The 14,969-nt window shown below is 41.7% G+C and overlaps 2 protein-coding genes and 1 long non-coding RNA gene across 9 annotated transcripts in view; 2 read left to right on the forward strand and 1 right to left on the reverse strand.

The window, feature by feature from the left end:
• NBEA (neurobeachin) overlaps positions 1 to 14,969 on the reverse strand; it is a 650,396-nt gene that overhangs the window by 205,534 nt on the left and 429,893 nt on the right. For 6 of the 7 annotated variants that reach the window (XM_081551831.1, XM_081551834.1, XM_081551833.1 and 3 more), the window contains one exon: positions 9,690 to 9,826. In XM_081551831.1, the coding sequence (XP_081407957.1) occupies positions 9,690 to 9,826 (137 nt within the window). Of the gene's footprint in view, positions 1 to 9,689; positions 9,827 to 10,472; positions 11,584 to 14,969 lie in introns of those variants that run through there. The other variant, XM_081551837.1, reaches the window with a different exon arrangement.
• Positions 5,485 to 7,951, forward strand: MAB21L1 (mab-21 like 1). Its single transcript, XM_081551844.1, has one exon. The coding sequence runs from the start codon at positions 6,013 to 6,015 to the stop codon at positions 7,090 to 7,092; it is 1,080 nt and encodes a 359-aa protein (XP_081407970.1). The 5' UTR covers positions 5,485 to 6,012; the 3' UTR covers positions 7,093 to 7,951.
• The window catches only part of LOC145530437 (uncharacterized), a 28,166-nt gene continuing 24,734 nt past the window's right edge, over positions 11,538 to 14,969 (forward strand). The window contains exons 1-2 of the long non-coding RNA XR_014071767.1: positions 11,538 to 11,719; positions 13,271 to 13,459. This is a non-coding gene — a long non-coding RNA (uncharacterized LOC145530437). The remainder of the gene's footprint in view (positions 11,720 to 13,270; positions 13,460 to 14,969) is intronic.

The following is a 14,969-nucleotide window of genomic DNA, read 5'->3' on the forward strand; positions in this document are numbered from 1 at the left end:
TACTCCAGTTACTGATCGTTAAAAAAAATCCTAGTTTAGAAAAACTGCTTTGCTAATTAAGAAATAAGCTCCAAAATTTTAAATTAGTAATAGAAAATGTTATTTCAGACATGCAGTCACTGTAAGTTGATTATCTACATTTTGTATTCTAGTCTCAAGGTTACATAGAATGTTTTCAGTGGCTAATCACATACAGTCTGGGACAGTAATGAGAGCTACGCAATCCTGGATGACCCACTACAGATGGACAGATTAACAGACGCTAATCACATCTGATTCCATTGTTTTCTCTAAGTGCAATAAAACTGTACTGTACTCAGAGTACTAAAGATACAGTCATATGCACAAATGTCTATAAATCCATGTTAGTGATGGGTTAAGGAATACCTAATTTTCATATATTCATATGGAGAAGAATCACATGGGCCCATTTATGTCACAATATGTTTACAATATCCAAATTAAAAACATAAGTTGAAATCTAGTAAAATGAATTTAAATTTTACAGTTTATAAAGATAATGGTGACTTTCTAAAGGGTCAATGGGGAAATGGAATGTTGGAACACTCCATAATACTCATCAATAAATGATTGATTAACCTCACTACCCTTAAATGTTTGCAAACAGTTAGAGATCACAACTCATTGTGAACCGTAAGAAAATCTTTTGGTTGATAACCCTGCCCCTTAAATTTGTCAGTTTATGGATACAACTTAAAATATCCTGCATCGCTGTGTCTACATTCAAAATAAATAAGGAAACTGAGACAATGATCTGAATAATAAAGGCTTAAATTTATTTTTTCTACCAAAAGAAAGGGTTGGCTAGAGTTATCCAGAATCACTCAAATCTGCAAATCTAGCAGTGGTGATGATTCTGGTAAAGTACACTTCCAACTTCTATTTTTAATCTCAAAATTACTTTCCTTTCAACATCTATTAAGACCAATAACAAATTTTCTAAGCAACAAAGTAGCAAAAAAAAAAAAAAAGAGTACTCCCTGTTACCATTATGACTGTATGATCATGTGCTAGGGGGATGAGGAAAACTGAGGCAACAGTCTAGAATATTCAAGTGAAGAATTAAGAAAATAATTTTTAAACTTAACCACAATTACCAGGATACTCTAGTTAAAGAAATAAAATAGGGTCTAAATTGTGCCAACAATGATCTCAATTCTCTGCTCTCCTTTGCCATAGATGATATTAAAATATGAAATAAATATTTTAAGAACTCACTGAAACTTTTGAAGCTTTCAAGCTATTTTGTTTCAAGTATTCTTATACAAGGAGCCACAACAGAAAGAAAGGTATAGATGCACCATCAAATTACATCACCAGAAAAACTCCCTCTATTTTTATTTAATGTTACACATAAAGAAAACCCTGCACAAATACCTGTCTTTAATTTCTCCAGTGTAAAAAAGAAATATATTGTTTCTGGCAGAATGAAACAGATGAAATAGCCTAGGTGCATTAAAAAAAAAAAAGAGGAGGTGGGTTGGGGGGGGCAGGGGAAGAAATCAGATGTGTACAGTGAGCCTTCAAAACCACTCCAGCAGTAGGGATAAATAATTTAATAAACTCAACTTCATATTCTTTTATCTCCCAAGTGTAATAAGCACATATTTAAAAAAATAGAACTTGAAATTCGTGAATACTTGTGAGTAGGATAGCAGCCAACAGATAATGAAAAAACAAAACAGTATCTATCTGTGCATTTAACACATGTGTGCATATCCTCTAACAGATACATTTTTCCAGATGAAAGGTCACAATTGCTTAAATTTATGAACATGTAATTCATATTTAAATAAGGCTTTTTAAGAAAAACAGAAACCCTGCATTCCTACATTTCTCAACATAATAGAGTTTTTCTTTAATCTAATGGGGTGTCTCTTTGCTCATTATTTTGTGTGTCCCATATAAGTTATGTAGGTTTACAGAAGGGAGAATAAGTTACCTAGGAAATACCACTTCAGAAAAAAGTTATTTCACCATTGTTATTTTGAATGCTTGGAAGTGGTAAGGATCACAATATTTAATTATTTTATATTCATTAACAGTCTTAACATTTTTGATAATGCTGTGCTTGTAATTTTCTGCATTTTTTAAAATAATAGAACATTTTAAATCAAAGCCGCCTAGTGAACTAAGTGAAATGGAAAAGTCAAGTTGGTTAGACCTTAAAATCCCAAATATCATTCAAATATGAGTATCTCAAACAGTCATTAAATCCTGAGATTCTTGGGTTCTTTTCTTCAATTAGGTCAGTTTTCTTCAATTATCATTCTATTATTAGCTCTTGTCAAAGATGTCTGCACAGCATATCAATGAAAACAATTAAGTATTTATATCCTGAAGCACTGGACACACTCAAGCTTTCATTCTAATACTAACTACTATGATTATGTTTATAGTAAAAAAAAATTATACAAGTAAGACTGGTGTCATTAGAGCTGTTTTGTGAACTTTTCACAAGTAAATAAAATTGATTTTAAGCTATTTCCATGCATTACACAAGCATATAAAATAACTGGTTCCATAGGTCAAATGATATTTTATAAAAGTTACTTTAAAATTGTTAAATAAGTCGCTCCCACAAAACAGATCTATCTCCAAAGCCTAGCTGAAAATCAGCAGAATTACACAAAAGCGTACTATATATTTTAAGTTCCTCTCCATAGGTCATTTCAATTAAAAAAAAAGGGGGGTATAGAAAGCACACTCCTCAGAATAGTTTAATTTTCCCTTCAACAATGAGAGGTGTCTGAGATCACTGGAAGGATCAGCTACAGAAGGCAATTCATTTCACGTGTTCAGTGTAACAGAAAATCACGGTGTTGCAGCAACAAGCAGTACTTGCACGGGAGTATTATTCTAGGGCGCCCAGTTCACTCATGGTGATGAGCGCGGGTGGGTGAATCCTATGTTATGTAAATCACTGTCAGCTCCCAGCGTGAAGGGTGCTGAAGGAAGCAGCTCAGAAAACACGGTCCCAGCGTCCTTGAAGCCCAAAGACTTCACTTCCCGGGGACACTCTAGGACTAACGAGTTTCTTAGTCTTCTTCTCACCATCCATTTTTCTTCTTCAAAGTGCAAATCGTTAGTGAAAAGGCCTTGCTTACACCAATTAGTTTGCACAAAGTGCTTTGGCGTTTAGCTCCGCTTTAACCCAATTAAGCCGCACAGTGAGCCCCGAAGATGCGCCACCTGCGCGCCAGGCTCCAGCGCTGCCGCCCGGCGCGCCTCGAGTCCTTCGAGTCCGACCCACCCGGACGGCCGCTGCCGCCGCCGCGGTCCTTCGAACGGCCTCGTGGCCTCCGCATCTAAGGCTGCCTGACGTCTTCGACAACTGGGGGCATTTGCAGGTGGCCCAAGAAAACAAGGGCCACTCTGACCTGAACCCAAGGGACAGCGCGCTGAGCGCAGGGGCCCCGCGACCCGGGACCAGAAAGCGCGGGCTCGGCCGCGACACGTGTGCCTGGGCGGCTGCGGGGCGCGTGGGCAGAGCACTTGGCCTGCAGCAGACGTCGAGAATCCCGGGACCCTTAGTAAGGCTTTAACATAGCACGTAAGCGCGCACACACAAAACCTATGGGACATGGAGCAGACAGACGAAAGAAGGATGGTCAGGGAGCGTAGGGCCGCGGGGCCGGCAGGGAGCACGCGGACCGGCACTGGATGGGGACAGAGGCGGCTGCCCCCAGAGACCCCCGGCATATCTTCGTCGTCGTGGCCGCAGGTTCCCCGGCGGTGACTTGCCTCCTCTTCCTCTTCCAACTGCTAAAAGGTAGCAGTGCGTTCACCCGCATCGCTGCCAAAGTAGGGAGGGGCTGGTGGTTACACCCAATCCCTGCTCCTAAGCGGGTGCAAGGTTCTTGGGGAACAGAGTAGGTGGATGCCGGGGCCCCGAATCTAATATAAGCTAAATCGGAATTTTAGCTAAATCGGAATCTACCACCCTTGGATAACAAAAAAGTATGATGCTGTACCTGTGCAAAGAAGAAAGGAAAAAAAAAAAAAAAAATTCAAATGCTTGAGTAGAAAGTGGGAGCCCTGAAGAAGATCTTGTTACAAGTGGCTCTGAAAGAAAGTGCCTACAAACCCGTTCCAGGAATTATAGGATTTTGCTGGAAATAGTCTTAATTTGAAAGAGACAGCATCTAAATTCTAGGTAGGGTGTTAAAAATCTGCCTAGGTTTAAAAACAACTACAGAACCCCTAAGTAGTATTTCTTCCACTTCCTGTACATCAAGCCACAGTTGGTACCAGCAGGGGAAAAAAGAAATAGAAGAGCTCTACATAAATCCATTTTGCCCTCCTTTTTTAGATTCCCACATTTTCAAATATTGATTTCTTTCAAAGTTTTTTAAAAATGATATGTAAATTTTAAAATCCCAGGTGACTGCAAATTAATTTTCTTTAAAAATCTTAACCATTTCCCTTAATCAAGTCAATGCAATATTATAAAATTAGAAGTCTACTCTCAGATGACCACTAAAGACCCTTAGGAGAGAAGATATATCCTAAATTATACATCTGTAAACAAGACAGAGAGCCGGAATCTGCAAATTTTCAGAATAGGTATCTGCCCCTGGGTCTCATCTCCATGACCTCTCCTGAACTGTCATGTATTCAAACAGCTCATTATGAACTCACATTAAGATAATCTCTCAATCTCAGAGAGTTTTATTTCACAGATATGTCTGCTAGTGCATACAAAAAGTTAGTGTCTTGGTTATAATGTTGGGCAAGTCTACCAAAGTACAAAGAAGACTGCAGATGGGGGGAGGAGTGTACTAAACATTTTTTAAACATCCCATCTTAAACTGGAGTAGACAACATCTGACAGCAATCATTTTTAGATTCCTTTCAACAACTGCAGATGAGGAGAAAAACAGGTAAAACACTGCATAACATTAAAAAAAAATCATTCTAATATGGGAACATTCAGAAAATTACACTGCTATCAGTCCATCCAAACCCAGCCTCCATACACACTGAAGAGCAAACTCCCAACCTGCATTCAAAGAGACCTCCAGGATTAACAGGCGTTAATTATCTCACTCTAAATGCAAGTTAGTGACTTTTGTTTTAGAAAACCCCATCTAATTCACCAATTGATGGATGACCATTAGTACACCTGTATTTGCATTTCGTCGGTTAAAAAGACAAGCAGGGTTTTTCAGTACAGAAGAGAACCACTTTGCCAAGTCTTTTCAAAACGTCAATATGCTTCAATTAATACCAAAGCTGAGAGATTCCTCCTGATTTCCCAAACTGTCTAGGTGGCCTGGGTGGTTTTCTGCCCAGCAGCAGCCTCCTACCTTTAGTTTGTGTGCCTATATCCAAGAGGGGGGATTAATTAGCCGGGCTGGAGCTGACGGAGGCTGTCGTGACGAGCCCAGTGGCGATTGGCCGCCAGCCTGCCTGGCCCTGCCTTTATAATTTCCACACGAGTGCATTTGGGCTCTTAAGACAAACCAACAGCAGCTTCTTCTGACATATACACAGACGCACACTCACCCCCGACGCACACGCAGCACACTTTTCCTCCATCCGATCCACAGCCCGGCACACACTATGATCACGGGCAAGCGTAAATAAATACGGAAAGGGTTGATTATTTTGACTACTGGAAAAGCTTTGCTGGGTCTCGGCGCAACTTTTGTTTTTATAACTGAGAAGGTGATCTCTGCACGCGTTTCTCTCACACAAGGAAAGATTCTTTAAAAGTGGAAGACAGACGGAGAGAGAGAGAGAGGAGGAGGGGTGGGGGGGGGAGAACAACCTTTCACTTTAAGGCCGGCTGGGCTCAAAGATAAAAGGCAGGGGAGAACGGCGCGAGGGATTCCCCGGCCGCCGCCGCACTTCGGAGAGACGCTTCTGGTATAGTTCCGAGCGCCGCGGCCCGTTTCTCCACCGAAGTTGGCTCCAGCTCTAGCAGCCGCGTTGGATCCCACAGCTTACTGCGAGACTCCGGTGTACAACCCGGATCTCTGCCCCAACATGATAGCGGCCCAGGCCAAGCTGGTTTACCATCTGAATAAATACTACAACGAAAAATGCCAAGCCAGGAAAGCTGCCATTGCCAAAACTATCCGGGAAGTCTGCAAAGTAGTTTCCGACGTCCTGAAGGAGGTGGAGGTGCAGGAGCCCCGGTTCATCAGCTCTCTCAACGAGATGGACAATCGCTACGAGGGCCTCGAGGTCATCTCCCCCACCGAATTCGAAGTGGTGCTTTACCTTAACCAGATGGGGGTGTTCAACTTTGTGGACGACGGCTCGCTGCCCGGCTGCGCCGTGCTCAAGTTGAGCGACGGCCGCAAGAGAAGCATGTCCCTCTGGGTGGAATTCATTACTGCCTCTGGCTACCTCTCGGCGCGCAAAATCCGATCCAGGTTTCAGACGCTGGTGGCTCAGGCGGTAGACAAGTGTAGCTACAGGGATGTGGTAAAGATGGTGGCGGACACAAGCGAAGTGAAACTGAGGATCCGAGACAGGTACGTGGTGCAGATCACCCCGGCTTTTAAATGCACCGGGATCTGGCCCAGGAGTGCTGCCCACTGGCCACTTCCCCACATCCCCTGGCCGGGACCCAACCGAGTGGCGGAGGTCAAAGCGGAAGGGTTCAATCTCTTGTCCAAGGAGTGCCACTCCCTGGCCGGCAAGCAGAGCTCGGCCGAGAGCGACGCCTGGGTGCTGCAGTTCGCGGAAGCGGAGAACAGACTGCAGATGGGGGGCTGCAGGAAGAAATGCCTCTCCATCCTCAAAACCTTGCGGGATCGTCACCTGGAACTACCGGGCCAGCCCCTCAACAACTACCACATGAAGACTCTGGTTTCCTACGAGTGCGAGAAGCACCCCCGGGAGTCGGACTGGGACGAGTCCTGCCTGGGTGATAGGCTGAACGGGATTTTGCTGCAACTCATCTCCTGCCTGCAGTGCCGGCGGTGTCCTCACTACTTCCTACCGAACTTAGATCTGTTTCAAGGCAAACCTCACTCGGCTCTAGAGAACGCTGCCAAACAAACGTGGCGACTGGCGAGGGAGATCCTGACCAACCCGAAAAGTTTGGAGAAACTTTAGAGGACAATTTTAATCGAGAGCCGAAATGTGATTATACTATTCATTCTTAAAAGTTCTCATGCAGTGTAAACTTCCTGTTCGATTCCTATCTAATATTCCACTAGGCAGTGAAAACAATCTCTTCCTTCAAAAGGAGTGCTAACGCAACCGCTTAAGGCATCATCTCACCCACCCCTCCAAGGGGAGAAAAAGAAGTAGGGAGAGCAGATGGAGAACACCCCAAACCCACAAGTATTAGAAGACTTCTTTACAAAGGATTTTCTATCGTCCTTGAAAAGTACACAGGAACACCCGGAAAACAGCCTGGCTGCAACGCAAGACCGCAGCGAACGCTGCCTAACTATCTGAGGATTATAGCAATCTTGGCTGTGAGTAAACATGATTTGGATATGCCATCTGAAGGAAAGTTTAATGTATATTTTGATTTGTAACAAATATTGTGATCTTACATTGTCTTTGAAAGTGTGGATGTTGGTGTTTTGTGATTTGGTGAAGAAAAGTTAAATTGGCATTATGGATACTTCCAGACATTTTCCACTAACAAAGACATAATTTAAAGGTAGATTTCCTCCTGGTACTTTTATCTGTCTTTAAAAGTGTCTGAACTTTAAAAAGTTTACATTTTGTTTCAAATATATTGCTTGTTCTATTTCTAACATTCCATAAATATACTTGAAATGTTATTTAAATATATTCAAAGAAATTTGAATTCAGCTTATATAATAACGCTTGAATATCTGAATTATATATTTGAAAAATGCACTTGAAATACACTGGATAATTACTTTTGTGATTTAGATTTTAATTTCTGTTGCTGGTTTTTATTTAATTAGAAGCTAATAAATGAAGTAAAATAAAACTTGTTGTGTCTCACTTTAAATCGTTTTCCTGTCAAAAGATGTAATGCTTCAATTTGAAAACTGAACCATTTGAATATTTTAAACATTTGAGAAATATGCTAATGAAATAATTAAAAATAAAACCTTAAAATATTGGCAGAAAGCTTTTTGTATAGTTACACAATATAATGATCTACTGTTAGCTTCTGACTTATTTATAAAACTATTCCATTAGACAACAGAAACAATTTAAATCTACCTTTGAAAGCCTGCTCTTTTGGGTTAATATTTATGTAGAATTTTTGACACTATAAGGATGAAATATGTCATGACAGTCATGGTTGCTGAGTTAAAAATCAGACAAACTCCGAGAAAAATGAACTTAACAAAGTCCTAATAAAACTTTTGAAATTTGTATATGAAAACTATGCTAATAAAATGAAGGTAATTTCTGACCTAATATATGTCAAACCTTATTTTATGCAGTAAGGGTTCCACTGGCAGGATAAATTAATCAGAAATCCAAAATTACTGTTTACTTCATAAAGCAAGCCAATGATAAAAGCATAAAGACAAACTTTAAATGATTTTAAATCAAATGCACTACATTCAAACTCATTTTCAAAATTCTATTCTTTTGGAGCTAGAAATAAAAGAAGTCCTGTGACTATCCTCCAGAGTATTTTAAGAGTCAACAAGTCTGGGAGGGGCTAATCACCTATGGGCCTTGGTTAGTTAATTCAGGTGGAAGTAAATTTGAGACTTTTAATTGCTATTCCACAAATAGCATTTTATAAATGTTTTGCTTCTGTATATAAATTAAACACAAATAATAAAGTTCTGGATCTTTGGGAGCATTTGTCTTTTGCTATTTTAGAACAATTGCCTCTGAAAAATAATTTAAAGGCAGATTTTTGTAAAATGATGCTTGTTTACCTAGCATGACTTATGTTCTTGAATTGTTAGCCTCAGGAAAAAAGAGTTTACAAATGGTACAGTAACATAAAAGTTAAAAAAAAAAATGGAATTAATTTCAGAAGAAACTTCAGAGGTATAAAGCTGCTGAATACTCAGGTTTTAAGTTTTACAAAATAAAATATAATAAACAAATATTTATGCATTTCAAATCATCCAAATATATATTGTCCGGCACTACAACCACAGAAGACCTCATCTTTAAACATCTGAGCGCCAATACATACTATGTATACACATTTTAAAGCAATGCTTCTCAGAGAATCGATTTCTCTTCTTAAATTCACATATCAAACTCATTCTTATTTCAGGAGATGGAAACTGGATGTAATAATGGATATGAATTTATATCTAAATGCCCTTCCATAGTTTTCTTGCAATCTTTTAACAAACAGTGATTCATACATCAATGTATACTTTTGGAAATTAAAAGTGACCTTAGTAAGAAATTCCATGAGCCCTTTCCCAGTCTTCCCAGAGAATCTGAGATGCTGTACCCCAGGGACTTGGGAGCAACTGGCTTCACTACCAAATCTGCCCAAGTGCACACAAAGGCACTAGCATAGAGAGACCGTTAAAATGTAATAACAGGATTTAGGATGGTTACTATATTCTCCAATCCCATAAAATAGAGCAAGTGTTATTTCATTCATTTCATTTTCTGTGAGAAGGATGGGAATGTGCTCCCCTCCCCCACTGTCATTTAAAACCAAGCAAAATTGAAAACCACTTCCTGCCTGCCACAAAGCCACCAGTACTGCACGCGGAATCATTTTAACTCACTTTTGTGTCGATCTTCTTGAAGGCAGGATCATCCTCATCTACCTCGAAGTAGATTTCGGTCGTGGTGATGGAGAGAGTCCCCTTGGCCACCACTACAGGAGCGATGAGTTGGGCAGGAGTGCTGAGAACCACTGGACCTGAAAGAACAGGGCACCAGAGGAGTCAGGCTGTGCCTCTTTGCCCCTTGTCTGCTCCCTCCTGGAAGGGTACCTCAGGTTTTTAAACATGCACTGAAAAAAACAGTGTCCATATTATGCGGCAAGCTCCTTTCATGTGAGATAGGTCTGCTTAGTTGTTACACACACAATACCTTATAACCAGACAGGAGATAATAATTCTATAAAAACTCAAGAGGTCACAAAATCGAATAAGTGACCCTCAGTAAGCAAGTTTGCAACCTCTGCCTAGATATCCTACATGGTTAGTGGGGCGCTGACATTAACCAACTTAAAAGTGCAAAATGACTCTCTAAGGCCCTGATTTTCCATTGAGCACGCACAGGCTTTCCGTTCGGAAGAGACGCTCTGGGCAGTCAGCACGGTCCCCAAAGACCAGCCAACATGTAAATCCCGTCCACTGGGCAGCAGCAGCCCCCCAGGATGGGCGGGAGGATGTGAAGAGGTACAGGGTCTAATATATAAACCCCACTGCACTAATGGGTTCGCATCTTGCAGGAAGGTATCCCCACGCGCACAGCACACCGATATACTCGCAAAACGCGGACGTTAAATACATTGTTTATGCAGAAAAGCAGGAAAATTGTAGCAGTGATTTTTTTCTCACCTGGAATAAGCCAAACGTTATCAAATTGTAAGACGACTGAACAAAACGATTCTCAGAAGAGCATCTGCAAAGTGCCCTTTCTCAACTTTGGGGTCTAGAGAAACTAAGCTTCAGTAAAGAGATTTTTAGAAAGTGTGCCTACTAAGGTGCTTACTTCGAATTCATTCCATCTGAGTTAAAGAAGAAAATTTAAAATCTCACGTATTAGAATATTAATTCAAAGGGGAAGGGGGTTACTTAACTGCCCCTTTAAGATTCCCTGTAGAGCGGGGGCATTCTTCTCTCCCCTCAAGTCTGTACTTAAAATATAGACTTAGAAAAAAAAATGTATTCGTTATTCTGTAGCCAGGGCTCATTACATTCCCTTCATCCCCGCCTCCCCCCACCCCCGACCCACCCTCTCCAGTACACACTTAAATGAGTCACAGTAACAGTAGGGGGAAAGCAATGAAAAGGCAGGTCCCCTGCGGCCGCTCAGGCCCGGGCCCCTCGCGCGCGCCGGCTCCTCGCGGGGAGACCCGTTCGCACCGCCGGAACCGCGGCGAGCAGGCCCGGCCTGGTCCCCGTCCCAGCGCGGGGACCGCGGCGGAGCCCGCGATTCCAGGGAGCGGCACACGCCGAGTCCACGACCGTCCTGCACAAAGCCGGGCGTTTCTGCTGCAGGAGGACCGGGGAGGAATCGGCCGGCTGTCGCGCTTAAAAGGACGGGTGGTGGCTGTGGGGCAAACTGGGTGTCAGCCCGCATCCCGGTTGGGACCGCCCGCCCGGGGCGGGCTCACGCGGAGCCCCTGCTTTCACTGCCTCTTCCCAGCCCCTTCGAGCCCGCAGCCGGGGAGGCCGCCCGGCCCCGGGGCGCGCCGACTCCCGGCGCGGGTCTCGGGCGGGCAGCTTCCGCTGGGGCCGAGCGGAGTCGGGGGTCCGCCTTGGCTCCATAAGGTTTTTCTTTCCAAAGGGCGAGGCGGTCGATCTGAAGCGCCACTTTAAAGGCTCATCAATCTTAATCTAGGTTGCTCAAGTAATTATGCCCGAATCTCTTGTACGATTACAAGTGGATTTGGGTTTCTATTCCCCAGGCCCTCCTTTGTGTTTATTGGAGGGTCTGCGCGCGCGCTCCTCCGAAGCCCCCGCGCTCCGGCCGGTTCGAACCGCTCCCTTAACCCTTAAGCCGCCGTGTCGCTCGTCTGGAGGCCACTCTTCGTACTTCTCTTCGGGAGAAATCCGGGAGGTTTACTCTTGACTGGGGCGAGGTGAGAAAGAAGGTGACCTGATTCACATGGCAAACAGTGTCTTCCTACACATCCTTGGGCCTTGATGAACCCTCAGCAAAGTCCTTATTCTAAACACGGAAAGCTACTTATCTCTGGTTTCATAGAATATTCTGGTATTTGGAGACGATGAATGGTCAAAAACATTAAAAATGGCGAACTGCTTCGTTCTCTTAAAAAACAGTTTAACATATCCAAACAATTAAATTGGAAAAAAGATAAAAATCATGATACCCGTTATCAAAACCACAGAAACTGACTGACCGAAATATACGGTATTACGAATTTTAAGTACACAATTCCGTGAACTTTTAACGGGGAACACATTTCCGCTACCTGTTTCTCTGCCTTTCTGAAAGGCGACTGCGTTTCCTTTTGCTTTTACTCCAAACGCGTTCTATTGAACTGGGATTTTTTTCGGAGGGGGGGGCGGTTATAAAAGGGCTTCGAACTGGTCCTTCTTTAAGAAAGGCACTCATGAAATATTCAACCTTAATAGTGTGTCATTTTTACCCCTGTCCTTTGGAAATCTCCAATTACAACTTCCAATACCATAGCATGTTTAAGGAGCGCTGAGTCTTTTTGTTGTAGCCTTCAGGGAGCAAACCAGCCGCAGAGAGAACAGAGTTAATCTACTACAGCGATAACAGAGAGGGGATTATGTTTTAATCCCCTTTGGGGGAGCCTCTGGATTTTAGGGATCCGATATTAAAATGTTTACGTAAGGCACGGTCACAAACCAGCACCCACCATGTTCCACATGGAAGATCTGGTTATTTGGAAACCTTGGATTCCTTTCCAAATAAAAATAGAAAGGGCAGCATGTCTAGACGTCAGAGACAGAGTGATGTGGCAGATTCTGTTCTATAAGATAACTAGATACATATTTAATCTCCTGTTTGGTGTAGGGAATTGGGGACTGGATGAAGATCTATTCATGTTAACCGCTTCTATGGTAATAAAAGGATCCATTATATCAACATCCTCAGGCGCACACAGAAGTAAAGTGATGGATATTAAAAGATAGTGAAACAAATGGATGGAACCAAACCACCTCCCTTTGTGTTGCTACATCCAATGGTTTAAAATTCTACCATCAAAACTGGTAACTAAGAAAAAATAAATGTTACTTACCTTTTAGAATTGGCACTATAATGTCTAAGAAGTATTGATCCATTACTATTTGAGAGGACAGCGATATGACTTGCTGTTAATTTAGATGCTAATTTAAAATCTGAACTAGAACAAAGATTACCCAAGCATAATAGAAACTCTTCAAAAGAATTAACCTCTCTTTGGAGCCATGGGATCTTTATTCGGTGGCGGGGTAGAGTAGAGTAGAAAATACATATGTTTTATATTTAGGAAGGGAACTATTCATCAAATATATTTTTAAAAGTAGAATGTTAAAAACCACTTGTGGGTTTGGAGGATTTTACTGAGAACAAAATTCTAAGCCTAGAAGTCATGATGCATCAACTTTTAAACAGAACTTTACAGTTTACACAGGTCTTTTACATTTTTACTTAACAGCTAGTTCAATAGTCACCATCTGGGGGCTATGGATGTATCAATACCTTTCTGCCAAAAACCACCAGGAACACAACTGGAGTTGAGAAGGCGGTGCTGACTGGTCACTGCTGTGAGGGAGACATGGGAAGGAACCATGAGATGACTAGTTAAGAGGGTGTCAAAGGACATGCTGTAGGATCAGAGCTCTGGGTAAGTAATTTGGGGAAGGATGTAAAGGAGCAGAGCTTTGTTCTGGATTGGGCTCTGTCAGGGATTGGCGATAATTCTGTGATTGGATGCCTTAATAAATCTTATCTAGGACTAGACCTTCCTTGGTGGCTCGGATGGTAAAGACTTTGCAGTGCAGGAGACTGGGTTTCTATCCCTGGGTCAGGAAGATCCCTTTGAGAGGGAAATGGCAACCCACTCCACTATTCTTACCTGGAGAATTCCATGGACAGAGGAGCCTGGTGGGCGACAGTCCATGGGTTCACAAAGAGTCGGACACAACTTAGTGACTAGACCTAGGCTAATACTGTAATTGATAGAGAAGTAGCAGTCACTCCTATAAGGAGGAAAGGAGGATGTTAATGTTCAGGTGAGTTGTATAGAGTAATCTTGCTTTGTCTGTGCTTAGACAAAATTATAGTGTTTTTTTGCCTCACATCATCATGTGGACTTGTCTGATCCTGGTGTTCTGTGAGGTTGTTTATGTCCAACAGGAGAACACCATGACAGAGCTATGAGCCCCAGGCCAGCTCCCAGTGATCCTGAGGCCTCCTTGTAAGGGTCAGGCCAGTTTCCTGAGGTCAGAGGCTATTTTCTCTTCCTCAGATTCAGGAGTTAATCATTTTTTTTAGGGAGGGGGTCAACAGCATTCCAGCTATTAAAAGCCAATTATGGTGATTAAATTCTCAAACAGCTAAAATTCTTACAAACTTCAATATAAAGCAAGACAAAGAATATATATATATATATATATATATATATATATATAGGGACAAGGAGTTGAAATTCAATTAAAATTGGCATCGTTACCATTACTTGATGACTTTTAATTGGCAAAAAATATACTTAGTGTACATGAAATTATGATATAGAGACACTTGAATATTTTCTAAACCTAGTTTAATATTAATAAAAGTTTTATTAGCTATATGGATTTACTCCAACCTCACTTACTCTGAAACCATATGTTCAATTTGCTGTTGGAACACGTAAAAGACCATTTTTGGGGGATAATAAGCATTGACTAATCTTTGTAAAATTACTAAACTTACAGTCCTGCATTATTTAGAAGTAAAACTAATGTGAGATTCTTTATGTTTAGTGGAAAAGGATATCATTCCAGAAAATTTTAGGATAAAAATATAGTATGTAAAATTTTACAAACACTTCTACAGTGAGAATAGAATTTGTAGGAAAATAACTCACGGCAGGAGTGACCGAACATATCTAAAATATTTATTGCTGCTTTGAACTTATTTTTAAGTAGGGCACTATCAATTTAAAGGAATGTTTACACCATAGGATTACATGAATGAAATGTTTAATCTCAAAGCAACTGAAGACTATGAGAATATGAGAAAGCTGGAACTTTGTTTTGGAATCCTAGGAAAACTTTAACCATTAAGAAAATGGAAGTGTTTGTGTATGTGCCTAAGGGCTAGGGCAGTTAGGGGTGAATGTTGCACAAGATTTGAGTTTCCTACTACCCAGA

The sequence above is a fragment of the Giraffa tippelskirchi genome, chromosome 12, assembly GCF_054371585.1.
Source record: "Giraffa tippelskirchi isolate mGirTip1 chromosome 12, T2T-mGirTip1v1.2.pri, whole genome shotgun sequence".
NCBI lineage: Eukaryota > Metazoa > Chordata > Mammalia > Artiodactyla > Giraffidae > Giraffa > Giraffa tippelskirchi.